The 27,032-nt window shown below is 50.1% G+C and overlaps 2 protein-coding genes across 8 annotated transcripts; both read left to right on the top strand.

The window, feature by feature from the left end:
- The first annotated feature begins 2,336 nt into the window (after positions 1-2,336).
- On the top strand, positions 2,337-15,666 carry SYPL2 (synaptophysin like 2). Its single transcript, XM_017666619.3, has 6 exons — positions 2,337-2,742; positions 2,909-2,983; positions 9,571-9,695; positions 10,795-10,996; positions 11,934-12,125; positions 13,447-15,666. Exons 1-6 carry the CDS (start codon positions 2,689-2,691, stop codon positions 13,603-13,605), a joined length of 807 nt encoding a protein of 268 aa, XP_017522108.1. The 5' UTR covers positions 2,337-2,688; the 3' UTR covers positions 13,606-15,666.
- Positions 15,667-17,371: 1,705 nt separating this feature from the next.
- On the top strand, positions 17,372-26,714 carry ATXN7L2 (ataxin 7 like 2). 7 transcript variants are annotated; one of them, XM_017666605.3, is made up of 12 exons: positions 17,978-18,102; positions 19,704-19,797; positions 19,981-20,046; positions 20,428-20,532; positions 20,938-21,148; positions 21,421-21,707; positions 22,305-22,387; positions 22,757-23,010; positions 23,825-24,023; positions 24,163-24,284; positions 24,759-25,554; positions 26,572-26,714. In XM_017666605.3, exons 2-12 carry the CDS (start codon positions 19,776-19,778, stop codon positions 26,584-26,586), a joined length of 2,160 nt encoding a protein of 719 aa, XP_017522094.1. In that variant the 5' UTR covers positions 17,978-18,102; positions 19,704-19,775; the 3' UTR covers positions 26,587-26,714. The 7 variants fall into 7 exon arrangements, with proteins under 7 accessions (XP_036860754.1, XP_036860753.1, XP_036860755.1 ...); XM_073234443.1 differs by having other exon boundaries at positions 18,035-18,102; positions 19,708-19,797; XM_037004859.2 differs by lacking the exon at positions 19,704-19,797 and having other exon boundaries at positions 17,372-18,102; positions 21,517-21,707.
- Positions 26,715-27,032: the final 318 nt, after the last annotated feature.

Below are 27,032 nucleotides of genomic sequence, written 5' to 3'. Positions count from 1 at the left end.
ACTCAAAGTTGAAATGTTCAGGTGTTATGACTTAGCAGCTCACTTTTAGGTATAGAGGGATGTTTTTCAAACTGCTTGTAGAGACCCAATGTTAGTGAATCATTAAGTCAACTGGTGTGTCTACTCAGAGGGGTTTTTACCCTGAAACTAATGAAGCTTAAACTTCAGCCTCCCTTACTTGGAAATCTTCTTCCAAGGTCTGGTTACTAATTTTGTATTCATAATTTTGTATTTTTTTTCTAAAGGGGACCCAAAAATTGTATAAAATTGTATAAACCTGGATCTGCCTCTGGATGGTCAAAATTTTTTTGTTAATAAGATGACACAGAAAATATGAATATGTTTTGTGAAACTTTTGTTTCAGTTTATAGAAGAGATCATGACATAAAAAATTATTTCCTACTAGGGTTTGTGTTTCAGACAAAAAAAACCCAAGAAAGTTGGAAATTCAGGGCCATCTAACAACCTATGCAAATGTGCACAAGGAGTTGTGTACACATTCAATGCAGCACTGTTTGCACAAGTAAATATCTGGAAATAATTGAAATGTCCATCGATATGAGATAAGTAAATACACTGTGGCCTATATACATTGTGGGGTTCTATACAGCTAACATGAATGAACTAAAGGTATATACATCAGGCTAGATGACTCTCATAAGCACATTAAGTAAAAAAGCAAGCTAAAGAAGGTTACCTAAAACATAATATTTAGCCGGCACATGCCACATGACTCTGCTGCCAAGTTCGTTCTGGAGTTTTAAAGCAATTTAAAAAACAGTACTCTGGGGAATTTCTATGTATTGTTTCTAAATATAGCCACATATATAGTAAAGGCATTAAAATATGCATAAGTCAGATATAAAATTCAGGGTAGGATAGTTGTGGGGTAGCTTACTTGTGGGGAGGAAGGCAAGAGGGAGGGAATGACATAAGGATACACACAGGACTTCCACTTTATATGCAATTTTCATTTCATTTTTGAAGAATGGATTTGAGCCAAAGAAGGAAAAGTGTTAAAATTTAACAAGTCTGGTTGCTGGGTGTGGGGATTTTTGCTGTATTATTCTGACTCTTTTCTGATTGTGTTATATTCTGTATGCATTTTGTTGTAGACAAGTTTAATAAATATTATTAGTATTAAGTATTAAGTTACAGTTAGTAACTTTGGAATGAGGGAAATTATTTCATATTTGTGTAGTGTGGGCATTGACCATACATAATACCACTTAATCCTCATGATGATATTATGTAGTAAGTAGGACAGAAATTATTTCTATTCTGTAGAAAAGGAACCTATGATGAGGAACAATTTATTAAGAGTTGGACTAGGGACTTAGTTGTTCCTTATTTAGCCTAGATTTGCTTGGAAATATGCTGGAGACGTTTCCTTCAAGTCCAGCGACCTAAGCCCAGCCACCCAGTCCTATTCCAACTTTGGGAAGGCACCTACTCAATGGCGAGATGAGTAATATTAATAATGGCTGTTTGTTCAAAAAGCAATCATTCTGAAGTACCAGAGGGACCTCCAAAAATGCCTTTGTGATGAAGTGGGTACATATTTACAAGTCAACTCTTTGGAGGCGCAGGTCGGTTCTCTCCTCATGACTGCCATCCACAGACTCACCAGTGACCTTGGTGGACAAATCGCTGAACCTTTCCCAACTTGTATTTACAAGCCGGGAAGCCGAATACGTAATATTCATGAGCGCTCACTCAGGGCTCCTGCTGACCACGTCTTGAAAATTAGGGACAGATTTAAGGATCCTGATAACGCAACAATGTCAATTTTTCAATACAAATACATTCTCTGAGCCCCCTGTTCCTCAAAGACTTTTCACTCTCATTTAAAGGGTGATGGCTATTTTAATGAATATTGAGTTTATATTAAAAAGTTAATGACGTTTAAATCACCAATGTATGAGTGCCATTGCTGTTAAAAGCAACGCTTAATGGGGAATAAAAAGTGAGCATTTTATATCCCATTGCCCTTTTCGTCTGTACTGGTTCTTGAAGATTTTAGAAGCAAGCAGTTTGTTAACCGTTAAGGTTTAGAACTTTATTTCAGCACTGCTTTATGCCATAATAAAACCCCCTTAGATTCTGGGTATTACGATGTGGAAGAGAAGGACCGCGCAGAGCGACTCCAAATGCAGGAAAGGAGGGAAAAATAAGCTAGGAACCAGTGAGTCCCAGAGCGCCAGGCCAGTTCCCGACTGGGGCTGTGGGTTGCAGCGGCTGTCGTGTCACGCTTCGGACTGGCCCTGGAGGCTAGTGAAGAACCTGAGCCCCCTCGCGGCCGAACAGTCCTCAGAGGCCGCAGGTCCCTTTAAGGCGTCCTGCGGGCAGAAATGGGAGCAAAGGGGGCGGGAGAAGGGCTCGCCAGCACCCGCCACGTGACTCTGCGGCTAAGTTCGCTCCCGAGTTTGACAGAAGTTTGAATCGGACTCGGGGGCTTTCTGCAGCCGCAGGGCAGAGCCGCGGAGGCGGCTTCGGCCAGCTCGAACAGCAGCGCCCCCAAGACCCACCCCGCCAGCCTGGATCCCGGGCCGCCGACGGCCGCTCGCGCTACGGCACCGCTCGCTTCACCTGCCGTGGGTCAGCTGCCCCCAGTCCCACCGCAGTCCCCGCAACCTCCGCGCAAGGGAGCCGAGACCCCTCGCAGCACCCCGGCCCCGCCGTGCCAGCATGTCCTCGACGGAGAGCTCGAGTCGCACCACGGACAAGTCGCCGCGCCAGCAGGTATTCCCCGCGCGCCTCTGGGGCTCTCTCACCGCCTCCTCCCTGTTTTGGGTGCGGGGCTGGACCCTTATTCAGCCCCCTCTTATGCGTGTGAGTGGTTGGAGGGGATCACAGCTTTCCCGGGGTCCTCCACCGCCCTGATCCCTGGCCCCCTCTGTCTCCGCAGGTGGACCGCCTGCTGGTGGGGCTGCGCTGGCAGCGCCTGGAGGAGCCGCTGGGCTTCATCAAAGTTCTCCAGTGGGTGAGTCGCTGCCCAACCAGCGGGCTATTTCGGGAGCCTGAACTGTGACGCTGACCCGAAGCAATGTGGCCGGAGTGGGGGGTGGGGAGGTGCTGGGCCAGCCGCGGCGGAAGGGCGGGGGGCAGCGACAGGTGGGTGGGGGAGGGGCGGGCTGGGGCTGCTTCTCTAGCTAGCACTTGGTGGCAGGAGGGTGAAGAGCGACATATGCCGAGTCCCGGATTCAGTCCTTCTATGTGCAAGAAGTCTTTGCCCAGGGCGCTCACATTTCACCCGGGCTAGAGGACCCGCGTGTAACCTTTCCAGAACTCTGATCCTGCACATACCACTCCTCGGTGGTGATAGTGGAGAGGAAGACAAGGAGGACCAGCAAAGCCAAAGAGGGCAGAGGAGAGGAAGAAGGTGATGGACACCATCCTACCCCCAAACCCACCAGGACCTGGCTGATTCTGGAAGTGAACTCAGGGGACTGGGTCCCCGCTACTGGTTGCCCTGTTGAAGTCACTAGAGTAATCTGGATTCCTGTAAACAGAGTGAGGGAATGGATGAATGCATGCATGCATGAATGAATGAATGAATGGAGTTAATGGCTCTAGTATTAAATACAAGAAAAAAATTAAGAGGCTAAAATCATAGTGTGGTCAAAGGTGGCATGTAGAATAAGATAGAACATTGAGCTGGGAAGCTGGGGCCCTGAGTTCCAGATCTGCACATGCCTTTTCCAGTTTATGTGACCTTGGGCAAGTCACTTCTTTAGAGTTCAGTTTCCAATATTAGTCAAATGTTAATCAGACCATCCCTAGAATTCCTTCTGCTCTAAACAGGTTGGCATGCTAAAATGTTGACCTTCACTAGACTTAACCTGTGACCTTGAAAAAAAATCACTTGCCCAGGGCCTCAGTTTCCCCTGTAATGGTCTAGGGGAAATACCATCTCATTGCCTTACTGGCACTTTGAGACATTGGTATGCTCTCTGTCCTTCCCAGTGCCCAAAGCCTCCTGGGTATAAATTAGGAATGTGAACAGGTGCAGTCACTCTTTCAAATCATAAAGACTTGTTGAGAGCATTTAGCGCACTATCACAGAAGAGATTTAAGGTAGACAATCCACACACCAAATGGTGTGTGAATAAATTAATATGCTTTAGGCACACAATTCAGCTAGGGAATGTTACCATTAATACTGAGGAGGATGGAGTTCTAAAAGGCTTTTAACTTACTGGAGACAGGAGTGAGCACTTGTGTCACTAATTCCTAAATCATTGTTTGGATGAGAATCATCAGATCTGCAATTCAGAGGCAATGGTGCATTTGGGGTTATCTTAGGATATCTGAGACCCCAGCTGGGGCTACAGGCAAGCCTGACGAGCTCTCAAGTGCAAAATTCTGGGACCTGGTGGGGACTTTCCACTCTCCTGACTGCTTCAAGAGAAGTTGGCCCTTTTGCTGACCGAGCTTTCACCTCCCCCTACTTCCCTGTTGGGACCCCGTACTTGAGTACCAGAGAGGGCCGTATAAGAATGATATTAAGGCTTCATGTGACTGACATCCAGAAGCAGGGAGCCACTGTGAGTGATTGGGAGGAGCAGAACCTAAACTGTAAGAGTACCATTTTATCATTAAACTGGACAAATCGATCTAAGGGAAATTTGAGAAAGACTGTCAAGGGATGAGGGAAATAGTGAGGTTATTAAGACCATGGAATCATCCTCCATAGGGGGATTTTGAAAAGCTTGCTTCTTCAACTCGTCTATCTACTCCACCCCCAATACCCACAATATTTCTACAAAGGCTGCACAAAACAATGCCTAGGGAAATGATCCAGTCTCTTCCCAGGGTCAGCAATGATCCTTAACAGTTAAGACCCATTTGACTGTGTGACCCTCAACTTGAGAGAGGGGTTACACCTCTCTCTCATAATGCTAAATCCAAGGGGCCCTGAGACTCTTAACTCAGCTTTCATTCAAAGGGCAGCCTGGTAAGTAGACGTGATTTGCTTTTACTGCCACCCTGTTAGTCTGAATTCAGGGGGTGAGTTTCACTTACTCTGAGTTTCTGCAGATGAGCTAATGTAAATGCATCAGAAATGACAGTGAAAATGTCATTTGCTATTTTCACTTATTTCCTGCTTGGGGAGATCAAATGCTCCTGCCTAGAAAAGGAAAGCAAGCGCAAAGCTTGCTGTTATCGTAATGATAACCAAAAACTTTTATGGTCATTATTACCAAAAAACAAAGATTTTACTTTGAGAAGAAAGTAATGTTATTCTTTTATTAGTCAGGAGCTTGGTTTAGAGTGTCTTGAAAATTTGGAAATTTGGAAAATTTGGAAAATTTGGAATCTCACCTCGATTCCAATTCTGGAGTCTTGCTAAGTCCACACTAAGCCAGCAAAATAACATGGGTATAGACCAGTTATTGGAGAACTAGTTTTTTTAAAAAAAGAAAAAGGCAGACTTTGAGGTTGGATTTGGTTTAAATTCAGTCTCCTCTGCTTCCTAGCCATGGAACATAGGGTAAGTGACAAAATGTTTGTGGTCCTTGGTCTCTTCTCTATAAATGAGGGTGAGTTCTGTCTCATGGGCTCACTGGAGGATTACGGGAGGTCATATCTGTAAAGCATCCGTGCATTCAGGAAGACAAAGGTGAGCCTGGCAGTCCAAGAGACATTCAGTAAGTTCAGCCTGAACCTCTACTTTCCCCTCAACTTTCCCTTAGTGCAGAATATCAGCTAGACTTGTCCTTTGGTGAGATTATCCAAGTGTCACTGCCAAATCCTCACTCTGAGGGTAAGGTACAAAAGAATCTTCTGGGTTAGTTAGTCACTGTTCCCATAATAAGTCATATTTTCATTAGCTGAGTGAGCCCCTGATCAATAATTCACCTCTGAGGTGCCAAAGTCACTTATTTGGCCCTGGGGCATCTAATGAAAATAAGCTATTTCAGTAAGTGTGAAGAATGCAAGAGAAGCCATCAGGGTCCACAAAACCAATGAGATAATTGTGGGAATAGGATTTGGGGGAAAAACCTGCCTTTCTTGTGTGCTGCGCTGACTGGGAATGTTAGCGTTCCCAGGACTGACAAAGGATTATCACCAAGAAGTTAATCAGCAGCAAAGAGGAGCCTCATCCTTAAACTGGGAAGGTTATTCTGATATCTTTTCAAAAGAGATGCAGAGACAGGAGGCAGAACTGGTGGAGGGCAGTGTAGGACCATCACTGTCCCCAGCAATGCAGATCTAAAAGGAAGAAGGTTCGTTGGCACCTGAACTCCAGAGATTCCCCCCTTGTCTCAGGGTCTCCATCTCTCCTTGGCTCCTGTTCTTTATGACCTTACGCTTGATGACTTCCAGGGTAATTTCAGTGCTTTCCCTGCCTGTCCCTATGGCTCTGTCATCTGGCGCAGTTAGGGAAGAAAGCAAATCTGGTGCAGAAAGGTGGAGGCTGGGAGAGGGTGTTTTTCTCTGCTGCTCCATCCCAGATGCAGAGCTACTCCCTCCCTTCTTACAACCCTTCCTGCACATAGTAGAGATCTCTTTTTTTAGCCCTAATAATTTTGTGATGCAGAATTTTATTTTGTTTGTTTGTTTGAACATGACACTCTCCTTTCTGGACGTAAATTCTTGAGGCACTGAGTCTTATTCATCTTTGTGTCTCTAGCACCTGGCACATAGTTGATGCTCAATAACTGTTGATTAGTGGATGAATGAAGTAGAAAGAGCACTGGACAGGTAATTAGGGGATATGAATTCTAAACCTGGCTCTCACATTGGTTAAATGTGACCTTAGGAAAGTCACTTAATTTTTTGGGACTTCAGTTTCTGCCTCTGTCAAATGAGACTGGGCTTGATAATCTCAGATTCTTTTTATTCTCCTGTCCTGTGAATCTTTGAGATTCCCCCCTTGATTTTCCCCTTCATCCATTTATTATCAAACTGCCTGTTTTCTGGCACCATATGACTGTATGATGTTCAGTTTTAATCGTATATTCTGGTTAGTAGTTTTATAAGGTGTTTAGTGATTCCTGACTTTCAAAAGATCAGAACAGAATACAGTTAATACTAAAGCTATTATGAGTATGTTTCACCCTCTGAGGAATCATAGATCATAGAGCATCATAGAATAATCATAGAGCCAGTTTGGGACCTCAAAGCTATCATCTAGACATAGCAGACCTTTTGGCAATGATGGAAAAGTTCTATACTCTGTGTTGCCCATAGGTACCTGCTAGTCACCTGTGGCTATGAAATGTGACTGAAATGTGCACTTGAAATGTGGCTAGTATGACTGAACAACTAAATTTTTAACTTTATTTAATTTTAATTAATTTAAATGTAAATAGCTACACTTAGCTCTTGGCTACCAGTGAGGATACTGCAGCTCAAGAGTGTTAGGTCCATGAGGACAGAGATTTTTTGTCTTTTATTCATTACTAAACAATAGTGCCTGTAACTCAGATGCTCAATAAATGTCATCTTTCTGTAGATGTTCAGGAGTGCCTGTCAGGAGAGCGTTGGTGAAGAGAAGGCTTCATAACTGACCATTCACTGCCTAACCTTAGGAGTACATATTTCTTAGGGAACCTCTATAAAGCCATTCACTCACCAACTGCTAACGGGTTAAAATATATATCCAACTGTACTGCCATTCCTAGAATATGACACCCTAACTGTGTCTAGTTCTGGGTACCAGAAGCTGAGAAGAATAAAGAAACTTCTGAGAGGAGTCAGACAATCACAGATCTGCCAAAAGATCAGAGAATTCCCATAAGGAAGAGCTAGAAAAGTTCCAATGCTACACCAGTGAGGCAACTTGGAGTGTGTAAAGAGTAATGATGCAGAGGCTTTGGGCCACTTCTCTCCAGACCTGTAAGATTAGCAACCAGGGCTCTACTGCAGCCTCTGTAATTTAAGTTGGATGATGAGGTTATTCAGACATTGGAGAGAAGTTATAGTATTTTCTTTCTGGATGTGTTTAAAAATGGAGATAATTCCCACTCATCTGAACTAAACCTCCTGGAAACAGAGAAGTGCCCATTATAACCTTTAGTGGGGGCTCAACAACTCCAGCCTGGGTAAGATCTGCCAGGCCAGGCAATGTAAGGCAGGGCAGTGCCACCGGACACCACATGGGCAGTGCACAGCTGCGCGCAAGCCCAGCCAAAAGCACTCGGAGAGCGTCACCCTCAGAGAGTGAGGGATTTACAGAGCTGGAAAAGGCCTCCAGTCTCCTGCTCCAAACCCCTCTTTTTAAAGACAAGGAAACTGAGACTAAGGGAGCAGAGCCAATCATTAGAGGTCATTCAGCTAACTAGTGACAGAGCCAAGACTAGGACTCAGTTTTCTAAACTTCTAATACAGGTCCCTTTTCTCGCCATTACACCATCAGGCATTAGCAAAATAATGTGCACACAACTCTATTCTAAACTCTGGATGCATGTGTAGGATGTAGATTAACTATCTCCTAGGTGCTTAATGTTCAAGACACCTAGTCACAGAGAAACACAGAAAATGAACAATTAACAGAATAAGCTCACTGCTTAATAAGAATGATTACATCATGTACAAGCCAGGGGTGAGCGCACAGGAAACGTCCTGAACGAATGATGTGGGAGGATAAGAAAATCCAATTTCTCACCTACTTTTCTAACCAAAGTGTGTTTCCCCAGGAAGAAATTCAAAAATCATAGGATGGGAGAATTTTATTTCACTCAACACAGGAAGTTTAGTAAAATGTGATGATAGGTAGAGAGGAAAACAATTCAAGTGATCTGAAACGTGTCTGGTCCTTAACACTGAGAAATGGCCACATCAACAGATTACAAAGGGAAACACCACTGGGGAAATAGCAGAAGCTGATAAGGCAAGTGGAGTATACTTTTCTCTGGGCTTGAGCCAGGACCGTCAGCATCACCCCAGCCAGCACTGTTGCTGAAGGGAAAGGTGCTTTGGGGGGAAGAGGAGTTAGGCTGGCAGTACCATGGGACAGCAGCACGGCCCCTGGTGCTTTGGCTCCTCTGAAGGCTTGGCAGTTGTCCCCTCCAGCCAGACCTCCACTGAAGCAGGAAGCCACTGGAAGTTAGCAACAAAGTAATGATAAGATTTGATGATGGCTCAAAGGAGAAATAAAAAGAATTCCATGCATGCCTGATCTAGGTTGGCAAAAGGGAGTCTGTTTTGAGGATCTCTAGGGAAAATTCCTCTCCCTTGGGGAGGAAATTCAAGTCCAGCTTTGAGCTAGAAGTTTCTAGAAGACTAAGCTGCTTTGTGTTAGTCATCCTTTAGGGAGGGTACCTTTGTTCCCCAATGTCATATCCAATGGGGAGACCAGGAAACCTGTCTCTTCATCTCCCTCCCAGACACCACTCAAAGTCAACCTCATTCATTCAGCAATGTGGCTTAGCCCTCTGTGCAGTGAACATGGCACCCTGAGGCTGGAAGCCATAGGTCCCTGCTAGGAGGCACTTGGTTAAAGGGAATTCTGCCTCCCCCCACCCCCATATCTACAGCTGCTGAGAGTAGGGTGGTCCTGAAGGGATATACCATGGCCAGTTGAGGTCTTCTGATGCTCAGTGGAGCTTCACTATCCCTCAGCTCTTTGCTATTTTCGCCTTCGGGTCCTGCGGCTCCTACAGCGGGGAGACAGGAGCAACAGTTCGCTGCAACAACGAAGCCAAGGATGTGAGCTCCATCATTGTTTCATTCGGCTATCCCTTCAGGTGAGCAGGAATTTCTTCTAAGCCCACACAGCCTCTCTCACTGAACTGGCATGACCTGCTGAGTCTCTTCTTCCTCCAGAAACCTAAAGATCTTGTGTTGTGTTCCACTCCAGATTCAAATAGAATTGTAAGACTTGGGTCCCTCCTTCCCTTTAGGAATTTCAGACACATCATCCAGAGAAAAATATTAACAGAAACTCAGATCATTGTTATAATAATGTTCTAGTCCATACATAACCAACAGCAGGTAACAACACTTCCTACAGGAAGAACTCATGCAGTTTGGGATGGAGGCTTACAGGAGTCTGGGTAAGTTAGGCAGTTTCTCTGACCCTCAGCAGCCTCCTCCCTGCCTTGAAGGTAAGGAAGCTTCTTATTAGAACTAAGATCCTAGAGAGTTGATGTGGGGTGCTTACCTGGTACCACTGGAATACAAGGAAGTGCACCTTGACCAGGAGATGGGAGAGAATACTCTTTCCTGGCTATTTGGGAGCTTAGGGAAAGGGGATCCCAAGTGTGTAGAGGAGAATGAGGATGGGGCTTACCTTTTCAGAAATTTCTAGTACCACCAGCCCAGTTAGATTAACTGTTTCTTGTATACAATAGGGTGTTTGTTTTTCTCTCTTTATTTTATCCAGTATAGACTCATTAGGGGGCCTAAGTAAGGCCTGAGAATGGGCAACTCCAGCCCTAACTTGGCCACTTGTGGGCCTATGCTTTCCGAGGCAAAATGAACCTGATCTCCCTGGTGGTTTAGCTACCGGAAATAGATGGACTATGTATATATATATTGTAGGTGTGACCTAACGGGCCCTGAAGATACTTGGAAAATACATGGTCACCATATCTGGGCAAGGTGGATGAGTGTGGGGGGGCAGCTGAGTTGGGGGCAGGGTCTGACCAGAATTCCAGGGAAGTTCCTGTCTTGATGGTAAGGTTCTCTGCAGAAAATGTTCCTTCCCACATGCCACTTTCTTGACTCTGTCAGAGTTTCAGGGTGAGAGCTAGCACAGGATTACTTCCCAGGCCAGGGAAAGCCACCTACTTCCACAGGGAAAGGACTGCCCCAGCTCAGAATGGCTTCCTCTGCCTCCTGCAGGTTGAACCGGGTCCAGTATGAGATGCCCCTCTGCGATGATGACTCCACCTCCAAGACCATGCACCTCATGGGGGACTTCTCTGCCCCTGCCGAGTTCTTTGTGACCCTGGGCATCTTTTCCTTCTTCTATGCCATGGCTGCGCTAGTCCTTTACCTGCGCTTCCACAACCTGTACACAGAGAACAGGCGCTTCCCACTGGTGGTGAGTGGGCACAGGCCAGAGGGGATGCCTGGGGAAACTGAGGACACATACATTCTGGGGCTAAGGTCAGAGCTGGAGGGGAAGACAAACATGGGGGCTTTTTCCTGAACCCCTGACACTCATATGTGGAACTCCCCTGAATCTTCCTGCCGGCTCTTTGCTGTCGGTCCTTTCATATGCTGTGGCTCCCATTGATCCTCAGGCCCGTGGAAGGCCCACATCTCAGGACTCTGCCTCTGCCAACCTCCCGTCACTTGCTCCACTCATGGGAGGCATGGTAGCATCGAGAAGCATGTTCTGGAGCCAGACTGCCTGGATTTAAATCCCAGCATTGCCCCTTACTAGTTGTGTACTCTTGGACAACTCACTTATCCTCTATAAACCTTAGCTTCCTCAGCTATAAAATGGGGATAAAATAATACCTATCTCAGAGTGTTTTGGAGAGATAAATGAAAATGATGTAAAACATCTGGACTTTAGTTAGCCTCAGTAAGTGTTAGCTATTATTAATATTATTCCCCCTTTACTCTTACCCTAGTGCAGGCATGCAAGGTGGAAGGGGTACCTTAGGGGACTTCATTGTCTCCTGCAGTCTGCCCTCACTCAGCCGTCAGTTGTCACCAAGCAATGGTGATCAAAGGAAAGGTTGTGAAGGAAAAGTGGGGAGTTCAGGCCACTTAGGTTTTGGGGTGACACTGACCATCAGATGCCTTGGCACATTGTTTCTTGAAGGCATGGGCTAGCAGGATTCCTTTGGTGGCAGTGAGCAGGTTCCTCAGGATGATCTGGACTCTCTGAGGCTCTAGGTGTTGGGTAGGCTGGGAAGAGGCAGCTGTCCTGGGACCCCAGAATCCTAGTGCCATGCGGCAAGAAGAAAAGAAGTGGGCAATTGTGAGGGCCTTTCTGAGTGTATTTCCTGTCCCTCTGCTTCTCCCAGGACTTTTGTGTGACTGTTTCCTTCACCTTTTTCTGGCTGGTGGCTGCAGCTGCCTGGGGCAAGGGCCTGACTGACATCAAGGGGGCCTCACGGCCATCCAGCCTGACTGCAGCTATGTCTGTGTGCCATGGAGAGGAAGCAGTGTGCAGTGCCGGGGCCACACCCTCCATGGGACTGGCTAACATCTCCGTGGTAAGACCTGTGGCCACTGAAAGGGTTTGGAGGAGGCAGTGCTATACCAGCTACCAGGTTCTGAGAGGAACAGAGAGGGAGTCCCCACAGATGGTGTCCCCTGTACCTAATTTTGGCTGCTGGCCTCTGGCTGACCCTGAGAAGACATTTTGGGGTGGGGAGAACCTGAGAGCCGCTAGGCCTCCTGTTCCTTCCTTCTTTAGTGATCTGCTTTGCCCTCTTCCCACCTCCAAGCATAGTCTCTGTGACTGCCTCCCACTCCTCCTGCCTCTTTACAGTTTGTACGTGTCCACATGTGAGCTCAGGAAGGGGCAGCACAGGGCTGTGGCTGGGCTCAAGGCTGCGCACAGATGCAGAGTGGGGAAGAAAGGTCTCACTGTCACTCAGGCCTCCACACCGAAAGGGGCTTTGGACAGTGGTGGGTCCAGTTGGTATGCCCATGTTTGGCCATCTCAGTTATTAGAATATGGAAATATTTCCATATCAGTTGGTAAATAGCTGAGGCCTTGAGCTTTTCAAATGTTCCCTGTCATCCCAGCTACCTCAGCTCTGCCCTGAAAATGGCCTGGACCTCCCCAAGGCCCAGCAACTGAAGGGTTTAATGGCTGGCACACCCACGAGCCTATTAGACATAGCTGGGACCCTACTAATAGGTTTTACCCCCCAATATTTTACTGTAAAATTTTTCACAAATACAGCAAAGTATTCTCTTTGAAAACTGAAATAATTTTACAATGAACACCCACATACTCATCATCTGAACTGTACCATTAACATTTTACTAGACTTCTTTTATCACATCCCTATCCACCTCTCCCTGTTCATCAATCCATCTTACTTTGACTGCATTTCAAAGTAATTGTGATTTCAGTACACTTCCTCCTAGATACTTACTTCCTGCTGATAGGTTTTTTAATATTTTGAATAAATATTTGAATCTAGCCCTGACCCTGGGAAAGAAGCACCTTGGACAGCCCTGGCCACACCCACCCTGCAGAAGGCACCGGAATGGGCCCGTGTGTGCTATGGGAAGCATCACCAGGGCCCTGGCTCCTTGCTGAGCTTTGCATGATTCTCCGCTACAGGGGCCGGATTCTCCTAGTGACCAAGTTATAACTTGTGTGCATGCCGTGGACAGAGTTAGACACTTTGTCACCAGAGGATCGTTAGTGGGTGATAGCCAAACCCTGCCTCTGTATCCAGTTCTCTTTATAAAGTCTTTCTAGCCATCTATTCCTCTTCCCCCAACACAGGTACATCCCCTTCCTGTTCCCACAGTGCACCCTTATTATTCTCACCAATTCCCCTGATGTCTTTGCAGATCTTCGGCTTCATCAACTTCTTCCTGTGGGCCGGGAACTGTTGGTTTGTGTTCAAGGAGACTCCGTGGCATGGGCAAGGCCAGGGCCAGGACCAGGACCAGGGCCAGGGCCCCAGCCAGGAGAGTGCAGCTGAGCAGGGAGCGGTGGAAAAGCAGTAAGCAGTCCCCACCTGGCTACTCCCTGAACAGGACAGCACCTCTTCAACACCTCTGGCTTCCAGGACCTCCCTTTTATTCCTCCTCCAACTCCCTCTCCCATCATTCTGGGCTTTGAGCTCTGAGACATCAATGGATGGGTAGGCATCAGCTGTTGGACACCTGGGCAGCCCTCCCAGTGGCTTCCTATCCCTCCACTTGCTGGAGCCCCAGATGGCAGGAGCTTGATGCTTCTTGTCTACTGCTGGGACCCTGGCGTCTTACTTGGGGTCTTACAGCCTATGAGAACCAGCTTGGCTGCACATGAGGGTTGGGGGCAGGAGACCAGAGTCCTGAGACTGGTTCCTAGTAGCCAATTCTATCCACCTGTCCAGCTACAATAAAAGTGGGGGGAGGGGTTATCAGCTGGCAGCCTTCTTCCTGATCCCTTGCATGGAGGGCCCACCAGTGGTTTAGTGACCCCTCTTCAATGGCTGTCATCTAGGTCCTGTGTCTGTCCTGATGTCCAGTTAGCCTGAGTTCAGCATGCCTCCCACCCTCTGCTCTGGCCTCTGCTTGCCCACAGAGCGCCCACCATGTGGGAACCCAGGAGGCCAACTAGCCTAGAAAACAGCCTTTCAAAGGATCCTGATGAGGCCTAGACTCAGTGGAGAGCAAATAAATTGCAACTTCAAGAAACTGAAGTTGTAACTTCAAGAAACTGAAGCCAGGAACCTTACTGGACATCAGTTCTTTCTATTCTCTCAGTCCTCCCACCCCTCCAGGCTGGGCACTTTGCACCAACACCCTAAACTCACACTTGCCCTAGAACTCCTTACCTTCCTTCCTATCCTCCTTGGGCTTGGTCTCACACTTGGGATACAAGATGAGGGTTCTAGGAGCATCTCCATTTCAGCCCTCTCACCTCCAACCTCTCTGTCTATCTCTGTTCCCCAGCCTCTTGGGTCTGAGGCATTCAAGATCCTTTTTGAAGTCCGCCTGGGCCTTCCTTTCATTCCTGTGGGCCAGATAGGGGCTTGGAAAAGCCCAAAGGACCATCATGAGTCTAAGTTGCCCCAGAGCCCCAGGAAATGGATGGATGGGCCCATTTCCTCCTCACTCCGCTTGTCCCCGGCCCACCCCGGTCCACCCTGGTCCACCCCACTTTCATACTTTCCCTTCTCACCTTTACAAAAGGACATGCCCTCTCCCTTTGCTCTCCATCCCTCTCCTGCTTCCTCATTTCTCCCAGGCTTTATCCCTCTTAGTCCAGGGCAGGATGATACTTTGGTGCTTCTCCATTTCGGGACCGAGTTCCCTATTTGTCTTTGGTGTGTCTCCTCTTGCTGATACCTCCTTCAGTCCCTCTCTGGATCCCAGGGCCCAAGAGTCAGGGCTGACTGGGTCAGGGCCATCCATCTAATACCCAGTTCAAAACCCTTCAGTTTGCCCTACCCATAGGGCTGCCCAGGGAAGGATGAAGAAGAAAGAGTCCAGCCATTTTCCAGTTCAGTGCCAATTAGCCCATTTATCACCCCAAAGGTGAATGTGCTTGATGCCAATCTCTCCTCACGACTGAGTCAACCCCTCCAACCTCCTCACCTCCCTAAACACAATCCATAGTAACTTGTGTATTACTGGGGTCCCCAGGAGTCAGACTTTTGACTTCGAGCCAATCCTTTCTTCTTTGGGTCAGTTTCCCCACTTGATGGCGGAATGTGAGATTTATATCCTCAAATGCTCCAGAGTCCTTCAGTGAAAGAATTAGGTTTTTTTGTTTTGTTTTGTTATTTTCAAGATTTTGGGAAAAGGATTTGAGGAGGGAAGAGGGGATGGGGATGAGGGTATTTCTAAGTCTGAACCTCTCTCTGTCCAGAGCTGTCCCCATGGTTGCTCTAGGACAAGGGGGGACAGTTTTGCCTACAGCTCCAGAGACACAGAAAACAAAGGGGTGACCTTCATTTTTCTTCAAACTGGCCCCTGTGAGGGTCCGTGAGCAGCTTTTACTGGAATTTTGTTTGGATTCTGTGTACGTATTTATAATTTATTTGAAATGTGATGGATAAAGTGTTCTCATTTGTGGGCTGAAGTTAGCAACTGGTCTTTCAGGTAGGGAAAGGGGTGGGTGGGTATACTGTCCTACCACGGACTTCTAGCCCAGACTTCTACCTACAGCAGAGAAGGCTCTTTCTTCTCCTCAAGAGGCTGGCTTGTTCTCAGCCAGAAGAGTCTTCATTTTGGCTATGGCCTCTTTCTCCATGGCCACCCTAAGAGAAAAGGCTGCTTTTACCTCATTACCTCCAGAGGGCTGGGTTATCCTCTTAAGACTCAATTCCCCTCCAAACAGGGCTGGCATCACTGTTTTGCCTAGTGGGGTCTGAGGTAGGAGAACATGTCTGGTTTCTCCATTTGCTGCAGGGGACTAACAGGCTTGGCACTTGTCCTTTGCCCTAGTAAACTGTGACCCTGCCAGGGTGTCCACCTAGGACCTTTCCTGAACCTGAGTTCCCTCCACAGCCTTGGTCATAGATCTCCTTCTGGGATTGCAGATCAGGGGTGGGAGTATGTTGCATGTCGTTTTCTGGTGCTTGTTATTACACATTTGAATAAACAGTGCTTTGAACATTTGCCATGAAGGAGCCAAGACTAGAACCCTCCTGGGGCTTTTTTCCTCTTCCTCCCCTTTAAGTTCTCAGACAAATATTAGCAAAACATCATTTCACTCCCCTCCACTCTGCACCCCAAGTAATAGAGTTTGCAGGCTGAGAAATTGTTCGTCTCAGACCCCAATCTGGTGACATCTCTTTTTGTGGCACCAATTAGTCCAAAGTAACTGAGACTCAAGGTCGCTCAAACTCAAAAGTGAGAAATGGTGGCTTCCACAATGCTGTTTCCATTTGCTCTCCTATCACCTGTGACCCAGAGAAACTTTCTGTTAGAAGTTGAGGGCCATACATTTTGTCCCTTTAATCATAAAGGTTCTTGCTGAACAAACTTGCACCTCTAATCTCCTTCTGACAGAGTCACACACTACATTTACATTCCCTAGAAAAATACACTTGGGCACAATATTAAACTCAATTTTACCAGGTTCCTGGACATCCTAGGGATTATCTGGGTTTTGGGTTAAGATTCTCTGCTCTCAGAGATTATTCTTGAAGTACTTAAACCTTCCCTGGATGAAAAGGAGAGGAAATTCTGATGTCTTGAAGTCCCATATCTTATTTGCCTCCAATTCTGTTTCCCCTTAGCTGAAGGAATGAATATGGGGTGAGATGTGAGGGGCTGAGGAGGGAAAAGAGAATTAGTATCTCTTTACTGATGTGTGCGTGTATGTGTGTGTTGGGGGGGGGGCTTTTGTCTCTTGCTTGTGTGAGGGTGGGAAGACCTGTTATCAGCTGAGAAGAAAGAGGTGGATGATTAAGGTATTTTCCAGGCCAAAGCAAGGAAAAATGACAGATCTGATGAGAAATCTCCCTATGCCAAAGCTCTGGTAGCAGCCCTTCCAGCAGAAAAAATATTCATTAGAAAAAGAAGCCAAAGTGATGGATGGAGTCAAGGTCCAGCCAGGGGTTAGGAAGAGGCTGTACAGGGTATCTATCGATCGTGGTTCTCAGGAGAGAGCTCTGCGCATCAGCAGAGATGCTGCAAACACCAGTAGCCTCGGGGCCACCCCAGTTCCGACTTGGAGATAGCATTTCTGTCATCTGACAGGTGATCTTGGTCAGCTTCAGCTAAATCCTCCCAAACCCAGACAACGCCTTTCCAGCCCTTTGCGCTGCGTCAGGACAGCGTGGGTTTGTTTCCCACAGCGGAGGAACAACTAGAGAGCCGTGGACCCTCCCCCACTCCAACCCCTGTGTCCTTCAGCACATCCTACACACTCCCTCCCCTTGCCCTTCTGATTCACAGCGCCCACCTCCCTGCACCTACCCTATTCGATCTACAGGGGAACGAAGTCGCTTCGTGACCGCCAGCCCGGGAAGGGGCGCCAGCCAGCTGGCGGAGGCACGGCTTAGAGGGGCGTCTTGGGCAGAGAGAGGTTTGGGGCTGGGGGTGTGTGTGTTGAGATTCGGAGAGTGCGCTGATAGCGCAGAGAATGTATGCACGAGGGTTAGGCGTGGAGGACCTGGGGCTCTGGTCTCTTTTTCCCCTGCAATCGTGCATGACGGAGGGTTCTCACAGCAAGCTCGGTAGGCAACAGCACCCTCCCCAAAACTACATTTCCCAGAAGGCAATGCGCGAGTGAGTGTGCGGGGAAGGCGGCCTGTGCTGCACTTGCGCGAAGAGTGAGCTGAAAGGTGGGAGGGAAAGGACAGGCGTGCCCGCGACGGGGCTGGTGGGAGGGGGCCGCGCGGCAGCGGGGCCGGGGCGGGCGCGCGTCCGCGGCGGTGATGGCGGTGCGTGAACGCGCGGCGGCAGCAATGGCCGCACTGGAGCGGCGGGTGCCGAATCTCGATGACTTCGCGGGACAGAGCTGGAGTTCGTGGGTGGAGCGGGCCGACCTGCCCGCGGCCGACGGTGAGTGAAGCTCTCCTAGAGTCCGAGGACCCCATCACTGTCTCCCCTCCCCCGCTCCGGGTCCCCGCCAGCAGAGGGGAGCCGCCGTTGGGAGCCGCCGTCCGGCTCCCCGGCCCCCCAAACAAAGGACCCGCTGGGTCCTAGTGCCCGCCCGCTTTGCCAGCTTCGCGCCTCCGGGTCCTAGCGCCGTTCCACTTTCTCAGCCCACCCAGCCCACCTCTGCTCTGCCTGTGCCCAATACCTATCCCCACATCTGCTTGTCTTTTATCTCTCTCCTTGCTTGCCGTCCTCCACCTTCCGCACCTCCTGCACCTGCCTTGGGCTTTCCCCATCCGCAACAGTCCTCTCCACGTGTTTCCCACGCACCCCACTTCTGTGCTCCCCTCCCAACCCCCCCTTGTTCCTTCGCCTCCTGCACCTTTTCGGTTTGCCTGCTGGCTGCAGTTAGTGGACACCTGCCCTCTCCACATTAGTTTGTCAGTCCATCTATCTGTCCATCCTCCTTTCCTCCCTCCTTCTCTCCATCCACCCATTCCTCCAACCCCTCCGTCCTTTCCTGGGCCTCTTGCCCTGTTTCTTGGCTCCGTCCCCTGGCCCCCACCTTCTCTAGGCCCCTGAGTGCATTTGGTGAGCGGGCTGACAGCCCCTTCTGCTCATCTTTTTTCTGCTGGGCCCCAGAGGGCACCTGGCCTAGTGGCCTTTGGGGTGACAGTAGGCATCATGCCCCTGAAGAAGTTTGCAAGTGAGGTGAGATGGAGGAGGAGACCACATGGAGTGGTCTCTGATGACACTTGTTCTCCTTTGAGATGTCCGACTCAGTTTAGTTCTATCACTGCATTTTAACAGACTTAGAGTGGGAGCCGCTTGTCTCTTACATGCCTAACCTACCACCCCTCATATTGGAGATTATATAAGATTGTCAATAATCTTCTTACCCTACAAAGGAACAGATCTGTTAGTAGGTGTCAGAGGCAGACCTAAGTGGGAGCCTGGGCCATCCCAGGACTGCCCCATGGTGGGTGGGCAAGGATGGGGCCATTGTCAGGGTCTGGGTGCATTGAGAACCGGAAATGGAATCAGATGGGTTTGGTGACTCAGATTGATTTTTTTCCAAGGGACAGGGAGGGGGTGTAGAGGAGGGAGGGGAGAGGAGAAAGGTAGGGGGATGGGGAAAGAGCTGCTTTGCATAGCTATGGTTTTGTCATCAACCCAGAAACTGAGGTACAAGGGCAACTCTTGCCTAAAGCCCCCCTAAGGACAGGAGGGACTTCTGTAGCTGACCAAGGGGCCTTTGAAGATGCCAAAGGGCCCCAAGACAGCAGTTTCTCTGCTCTATGGCCCTCCTATCAATTCAGGACCTGAGAAGCTGGGTATAACTTTGACAGTGCCATGGTAGCCCAGGTGGAACAAAACTGAATTCATGGGGATGCAGACCTGAGCAAGTATCTGTTTGGGATGTCACAGAGTAGCAGAAAGGACCCACCTGAGAAATCTCAAGAAGGGACTCAGGGATCTATAGTAAAATATGTTAAGGACTGTTTCCCATTGAAATGGGGAAGCAGGCCCGGAAAAAGAGATGATTTTTATGTACAATCACCCAGCTAGGTGGCAGTTGAACCCTGAGCTGTACCCTGGAGTGAAAGGTCCATAGAAAGGTTGCCGGATCCTGCCTAATGGAGCCAGCTCATTCCAGAGGTAGGAGGTGAAGGAAGAATGGGCCCTTGAGAATGACCCAGTGAAAGGTTCTCCAAGTGGCCTTGGGCACCAGGAGTTTGTCTGGAAGTACAGGCTGCATACTGTTCGGCTGCAGGCCCTGAAGGGCTAGGAGTTGGGGCTTCTGGGAAGGGGGTGGTCCTTCTGAGCTGTGTTTTCCTCCAGGGGCTGAGTTGGAGGAGAGTAACAAAAACATGAAGAAGTTGGATGCCATGACCCTCATTAAAGAAGGTGGGAGTCAACATACAATAGGGCTGGGGCCCAGATTAGTCAGGACCACCTTCCCCTGTGTACCACATACCATGTGGCTGCTTGAAGCAGCAGGTCTGGGGATCCTCACTTTGATAGGTCTGAGTCAGCCCATTCCTCTGGCTCCTGTAACCTGTTGTGAGAGATCCTAATCATAGGTTATCGGTACCCACTCACCTGAGAGCCCACGTTCTTAGGGACTGGTTAGATTGAACTCTGGAAACTGAGAAGCCAGCATGAAGTCTGTCATGTCAGCTGGGAGGGGAAGTGTCAGAATTCGGAATAGTGGGTGGGAGTGCTCTCTGATCTTCCAGGGAAACCCTGGGGTCCCCAGCCCCAGTGACAGGGCTTCTGTCGTTGCAGACATGTCCATCTTCGGGCACTGCCCTGCCCATGACGACTTCTATTTGGTTGTGTGTAACCACTGCAGCCAAGTGGTGAAGCCTCAAGCTTTCCAGAAGCACTGCGGTGAGGGGAGCTCTAGGGAGGAGACAGAGGGGCAGGGGAAGGTAGAACATGGAATTCCGAGGCAGGGTCAGTTGGGAGGTCATATGGATACTGGAGGGAGGCCTTGGGGATCAGAAGGTCCTTGGGGGGGCTGGCTTCAGAGGACTGTAGCATGTCAGGGTTATTGTTTGAGCAAATGTTAGTATCTGGTGAAGTTAAGAGAAGAGCTAAGAGGTTGAAGAAGGTGCATCCTAGAATTTTTAGTCTTGAAGGCTCACACTCAAATGAGAAGGAGGCAAATTTAAAAATCTAAGCTTTGGAAACTCCAGATTCTCTACCATAAGTCTGTGAGCAGGGGTAGGAGGGTGGGGAAGGAGGCAATTGATTACACTCACCTTGGTTACTCTCTCCACCTCCTGGTGACAGAAAGAAGACATGGGCCCCTCAGCAAGCTTTACACCCGGGCCCCACCACCACCTCCAGCCCCTGCCAGCTCTCAGAAATGCCATGTAGTGAACGGGCAGGGCTCAGCTTGTAGGGCCCCAGGTTCCACCAAAACCTCCTCCAGGGAGAAGGGCCAGGGGTCCCGGAGCCGTGGCCACCAACCTCCTGAGAAGACCCAGAAGGACAACCTCTGGTAAGGAGAGGCTGAAGACTCCCTGCGACTGACCCTGACCCTAGCCCAGGGAGCTGTGGTGTGATGGAACTGCTCACAGCAGGAGGCAGCCATCTCTCTGCAGCTCTCCTCCATGTGCTCCAGGGAATAGGGGGTCCCCTTTCCCCATGTTCTGCACCCCTGCTGGAGCCCACCCAGTTTCAAGGCTGGGAAGGAGATGGCTCTGGGCTAGAGTCCAGGGCCCAGGCCCAGCCTCCCTGCCTCCGAGGCCCACACCCTCTCTCCATGTGTAGCCTTTTCGTGCCTGTGGTGAATCTGGAGAAGATGTCTGGTCTTCCGAAGCCTGATGGACATGGAATCAGAGTGGCCCCACCCTCTGCTTTCCTCAGCCAGCCGGCTGGCCTCATGAAGGACTCACCTGGAAAAAACCTCATGGCGCCCCCTTCTAAAGAGCTTCCTGGCAGAGAGAACATGGAGATAACCCCCAGTGAGGGCCCCACTCGCCGTGCTGAAGGCAGTTCCCCTGAAAAGGAGCCTGGTGGAGCCAGGCTACCCCTCAAAACCCACAGGAAGATGGCTCGTGAGTAGTTGTGGTTTTAGGGGGTCAGGAAGGGGCTCCTTTAGACTGATTTGTCCTTGGGCCTTTATGGGGGGGTCAGGAAGGAGTATGCCTGGCCATCACAGGTCACCAGGGTACAGGAGCCTCTGGTCACCCCTTGATGTGTACACACACATGACCTGCTTATTCTCTAGAAGCTTCTCCCCAGCCCAGGTCTCCTGATCAAGGCTAAGGATACCTGTGCTCAAGTAGATTAAGTATTCTTCCTCACCTTTGGCTGTTGACCCCTATCTCTTTTCTTACTTAGATCTGAGGCCCCAGACACAGCTGGTTTCACTGGTGTCCAGGTGCCTGTGACTGTTTTTGTTTGTTGATACGTGTTGCCCTGCTTTGGGCTTGGAGTCCCCAGAAGGAGTGTCTGGGCTGGGAATGGGAACCAGGGCTGGTTCTTGCACCCAGCAGAAGTTTCTCTGGAAGGCTGCAGTGCTAGACTTGAGGGCCAGAGGCTCTTCTGTCTCAGGCCCAGCTCTTCCCAGGCCTTTGGCAGAAAGAGGCGAGACCCTGCTGTGGGCTTCTTACAAATGGCGTCAGGGTTCATAGGAACTGCTTTCCCCACAGGGAAGGAGTGTGATCTCAACAGGCAGTGTGGGGTAATAAATCCAGAGACCAAAAAGATCTGTACTCGCCTGCTGACCTGCAAGGTAACCACCAGTCCTACTGCAGTGCAGGAGGACAGCACACACATGGGCCCTCGACAAGGAGAGGAACTGAGATGTTATCCCAGATCCAGCTCAAGGGATGGGTGGGGGCTAAGCCCAGATTAGGCAAGGGGAGAGGAGGCTGCCTTCAGTGGGCCCAAGGTGGGGTAGCAGGCAGAGGTTGGCTTCCAGATCACTCCATCCCAAACAAGGGTTCTGGCCCTGAATTGGGGGTTGGGGGGGTCCGTGAAACAAAGATACACATACGCTCACCCCCTACCATCTCTGCTTGCCCAGGCCAGAGCACTCCAGTGCCCCCACCCCTGCTCAGCTCATACAGCTCTCCCACCCCTCCACCCTGCTCTATTCTAGATCCACTCGGTGCACCAGCGTCGGGAAGTCCAGGGCCGGGCCAAGGACTTTGATGTGCTAGTGGCAGAGCTGAAGGCCAACTCCCGCAAAGGAGAGTCTCCTAAGGAGAAGAGCCCAGGACGCAAGGAGCCAGTTCTCGAGCGCCCCTCCCAAGAGCCCCCCTCCTCAGTCCAGGTTGTGGCAGTGGCAGCTGCTCCCAGCAGCAACTTCTCTGCTCGTGTCAAGCAGACCTACCCATACTGTGCACTGCCCAGGTACGTCCAGGATCCAGCCCCCATCTCCCCTGGGGATACTTGGCCCCAAACTATCAGGAGACCCTGGATACAGGCCCAGGGAATAATCTGGAAGATGTTACTCACTTCACTCTGAGTGTGGGGGGCTCCATGGGGCCCTTGGCAGTGGTGTGGAAGTAGGTGATTCCTTGTTCCTAACCAGGCATACCACAGTACCTCAGCCTCTGTCATGTGCCAGTTCAACACCTGGGCTACATACATTTTCCCAGCTGCTTCCAACAGGCTAAAACTTGTAACTGGGGAGCTGGAAGGGTTAGGGTCCTGGGTGAGGCAGTCCTACTGTGTATTCATTCACTGGCCCCTTCATGTGCAGAGGCTGTGCTGGACCCCAGGGAGAGCCTGCCTTGCTGAAGGAGACATACATGCATCTCTGCCTGTAACACAAGGGCAGATGTGAAACAGGCTCAGCTCACAGACAGGCTCAAAGGAATCTGTGATGCAAGAAGGGGGTTGAGAGAATTCACTGGGCTGACCAGAGCTGGGTGCACTTAAACTCGGAAGATTTCTGGAGGAGGCGAATCTGGAGCAGATTTTCCCCCTGAGGAGGCAGGGCCTGGGAAGTGAAGGAGCCAGGAGAGAATCCCTTGGGAGCTGTGGCCTCTGATCTTTCTGGCTCTTACTCTGTGAGCTCTGTTGTTCCCTCTCTTCCTGTCCTCCTTCCTCTTTGTCTGGTTTCTCAGCAGAGTGTCTGCCCTGGTTTTTTGAGCTTGGTGGGTTCAGGGACATCCCACCCCAACCCATCACATCTCCTTCACCTCCCCTTTGGCCCTTCCAGGTCCCAGGCCTCCTCTGAAAGTGAGCTGGATGATGAAGGCCCCTGTGATGGTGATGGGGACCCAGGCCTGTTCCCCTTACCCTTACCCCGGGGTGGGGCCCAGGCCTCCAGCGAGGAGAGTGAGGAGGAGGGGACATCTGATGACCTCCACCTCCCCACTGACTGCCATTATGCAACCCGGCCCCCACGGCCACAGGCGGTAAGGACCTGGGGCAGGGACCAGGGGTGTGGGGTGGCCCAGCTCTCCTGGCCCACAGTGTGGCAGGGAAGTCAGATGCTGTGTGCAAGTGCCCCTGCATCGCAGGCCCCACTGATCATGTACAGTCCTCTGCCTCTAGTTCTGCACCTTTGGGAGCCGGCTAGTGAGCCCAGGATGCTACGTGTTTAGCCGCCGGCTGGACCGGTTCTGCTCAGCACTGAGCTCCATGCTGGAACGACACCTCAGCTCACACATGTGGAAGTGAGTGTCTTCGGCCCAGACCCTCCCCAGGCCTCAGGGAAACATGGGCTTCAGAAGCCCTAATTCTTCATACATACCTATAGATGTGGCTTGGCTGTTTGCCAGGAAGGCTCCAGCTAGAATGAAGAGGAGGTGGGAAAACTTGGCAGTCTGGAGCTGGGCTAAGGCAGGGCCAGAATGGGTGGTCTGGGAGTGAATCTCTACTCTTAAACATCACTTCCAGTGCCTTTGGGTTACTGGGGTTAGGAGATGCCCAAACAGATTTAAAGTGGTGTTCTTAATGGTTTCTGTATTAGTTCATTCATTCCTGCCCGTCCCTCTACCTTCTTCCTAATGCTCAGTTCCAGTGTCTCCCGGCAGATGGCAGCAATGCCAGGGCTCTGAGGGCTGTTCCTAGGTGTGGCAGGGACTGGTGTGTTGGTGGGAGGCCTCTTGTTTGCTTGGTATCACAGTGAGGCTCTCCTTTTGTGGCAGGAAAATCCCACCAGCGGCTGAGCCTCCATCCCACCTTGTTACCTCCCCCCTCTCTGCTCCCCTGAGCCCATCTTCTATGGGCAGCTGTCCCCGTCTTCCAGGCCCACCCCCGAGATCTGCCTACCCAGCCTCCACGCCCCCCACCAAGGACAGCCTTGTCCCCAACTACCCTGCAGGCTCCCCCAGTGTGGCAGCTGCCTGCAGCCAGGCAGAGTGCATGGGTGGAAGCCAGGCCATCACCTCACCATTGCCTGCCAACACGCCATCCCCGTCCTTCAGCAAGCTGCCACCTTCAAAGGCCAGCAAGTCATCCAAAGGCAAGGATGGGGCTGAGGTGGAGGCCCCTTCTCGAAAGCGAAAATTATCCCCAGGCCCCACCACTTTCAAACGGACCTGCATCCTCGAGCCCCCTGGAAAAGGCAAACCGTCGGGCTGCCGGAGTCTCTCCGCCAAGACTAAAACAGCCCTTGGCATGGGGCTTAATGGGACAGTGGGGCCAAGAGTGAAGCGGGCAGGGCCCCTGGACTGTCGGGGTTCCCCCCATCTGTCCCCCACACCAGTCAAAACTTCTCAGCTGGACAGCCAGGGAGCAGGTGGACATCCAGCCAAGGCCCTGCCAACCACCTGCCTCTCTGAGGAGGAGGTAGTGAAGAAGCGGAAAAACCTGGCCACATACTGCCGGCCAGTGAAGGCCAAGCACTGCCAGGCTAGTGCCCCCACTGATGCGGCCTGCTCTGTGCGTCGTAAGAAGCCGGGTCCAGCCATGGCCTTTGAGGAGAAGTGTTCTACACTGAAGGTACCAGGCCAGCTCCCTAAAGAACATGGGCAGGGAAGCATCAGGATGGATGAGGGTGGAGCGCACTGTGGGAACCTGACACAGACAAGGGGCTAAGTAAATGTTTGTGCAGGGAAGGGAAGAAAGGGTAAGTTAAGGGAGTTCCTGGGTCATTTTATATAGAGAGAAGTGGGTCAGCTCTTCATAAGGTGACCCTAGGTTTTGCTTGATGGGCCCTCCCTTATCCCCAGCCCTCTCCCTTGGGTTAAGGAGAAGCTGCTTCCCTTCTTCCCCCACCCTTGCTTTTGCTTTAGTCAGAGGGCCACTTTCTGAATTGGTTGTGGTCCTCACTCCAGGAACTGGAGCTACCTCTGTCCCCAGAAGGAAAGGAAGTTGAACTCCATGAGCTCTGATAAGAAAGGTTTGGGCAGTGGGGTTGAGCTTGGGTCCCTGAGCTGTGGCCGGACATGCTGGGCAGCAGGGTGGGTGGGCTTGTCTTGCTCACTGGTTCTGCTTCTGAGCATCAAGGCATGGAAGGGGCAGGGGCACAGTGTCCACATATGCATATGTGCCCACCTTGCACATGTGCCCACTTCCAGGTTTTCTGGTGCCAGGCAGTCTCTCCAGGGTTTCTGGTAAAACCCACAGCCAGGTTTATTTGCCTCTTCTGATGGAATCCCTGGAGTAGCATGCTATGGGTTATCCATATGATCTCGGCCAGGAGGGACTTACTAGAGGTGAGAAGTGGGGGTGATACTCTCCTAGTTTAGGCATGGGCCAGATACATACCAACTCCACTGGTACCCATGTGACAGTAGTGAGTTTGAGAGGGCCTGAGTGTGTGTGTGTGCACATATGCATGGATGTTCTCCAGGCTGCCCCTGGTGGGCTGGCATTCATCTTTCCCCTTACCTAGCTTTACATATAGGCCAGCAGGAAGAAATCAAGCTTTAGCTCTAATGGTCCACACATTTCACTGGATAGGAGGACCTGTAGGCCTCAGCCTGACCCTGTGTCTTACCTCTTGTCTCCCTGCAGTCTAAAGCCCATTAACAAGAAAGTGCCTGCCCACTGCGATGGAGCCGCCAGCACCTCCTCCCCTCCAGATCTGGGCCCCAGGCTGCTGCCGCTTTTTATAACTTTATATTATTTTTTTTAAGAAAAAAAAAAAAACTCTTTAAAATACCTCAAGACTGTCTTCCTGTTCTGTTGCTGCTAAGAAAATAGAAAAATAGAAACACAGAAAAGGAAGGGAAAAAATGTAATAAAATGAGTTTCCTTACTGTCCCAGCCATACCTTGGGAAGCTAGGGTGATAGACAGCCAGACTCAAGCTCCCCTTACTTGCCTGCAAAAGTCTCTTATGCTCATATATTTTCATCCTTTTAAACGATGAGGAAATGGTTGGGTTTTATATCATTGGGGGAATCTGCTCTCCAGATAGGTTGATGCGGTATGTGGCTCTGAGTGAGCAAGGCTCACCAGAATCTTTATCCCAGA

This window comes from Manis javanica, chromosome 4 (assembly GCF_040802235.1).
Source record: "Manis javanica isolate MJ-LG chromosome 4, MJ_LKY, whole genome shotgun sequence".
Classification (NCBI taxonomy): domain Eukaryota; kingdom Metazoa; phylum Chordata; class Mammalia; order Pholidota; family Manidae; genus Manis; species Manis javanica.
Note: the sequence above shows the minus strand (reverse complement) of the source record. Positions and strands in the feature narration are given on the sequence as shown.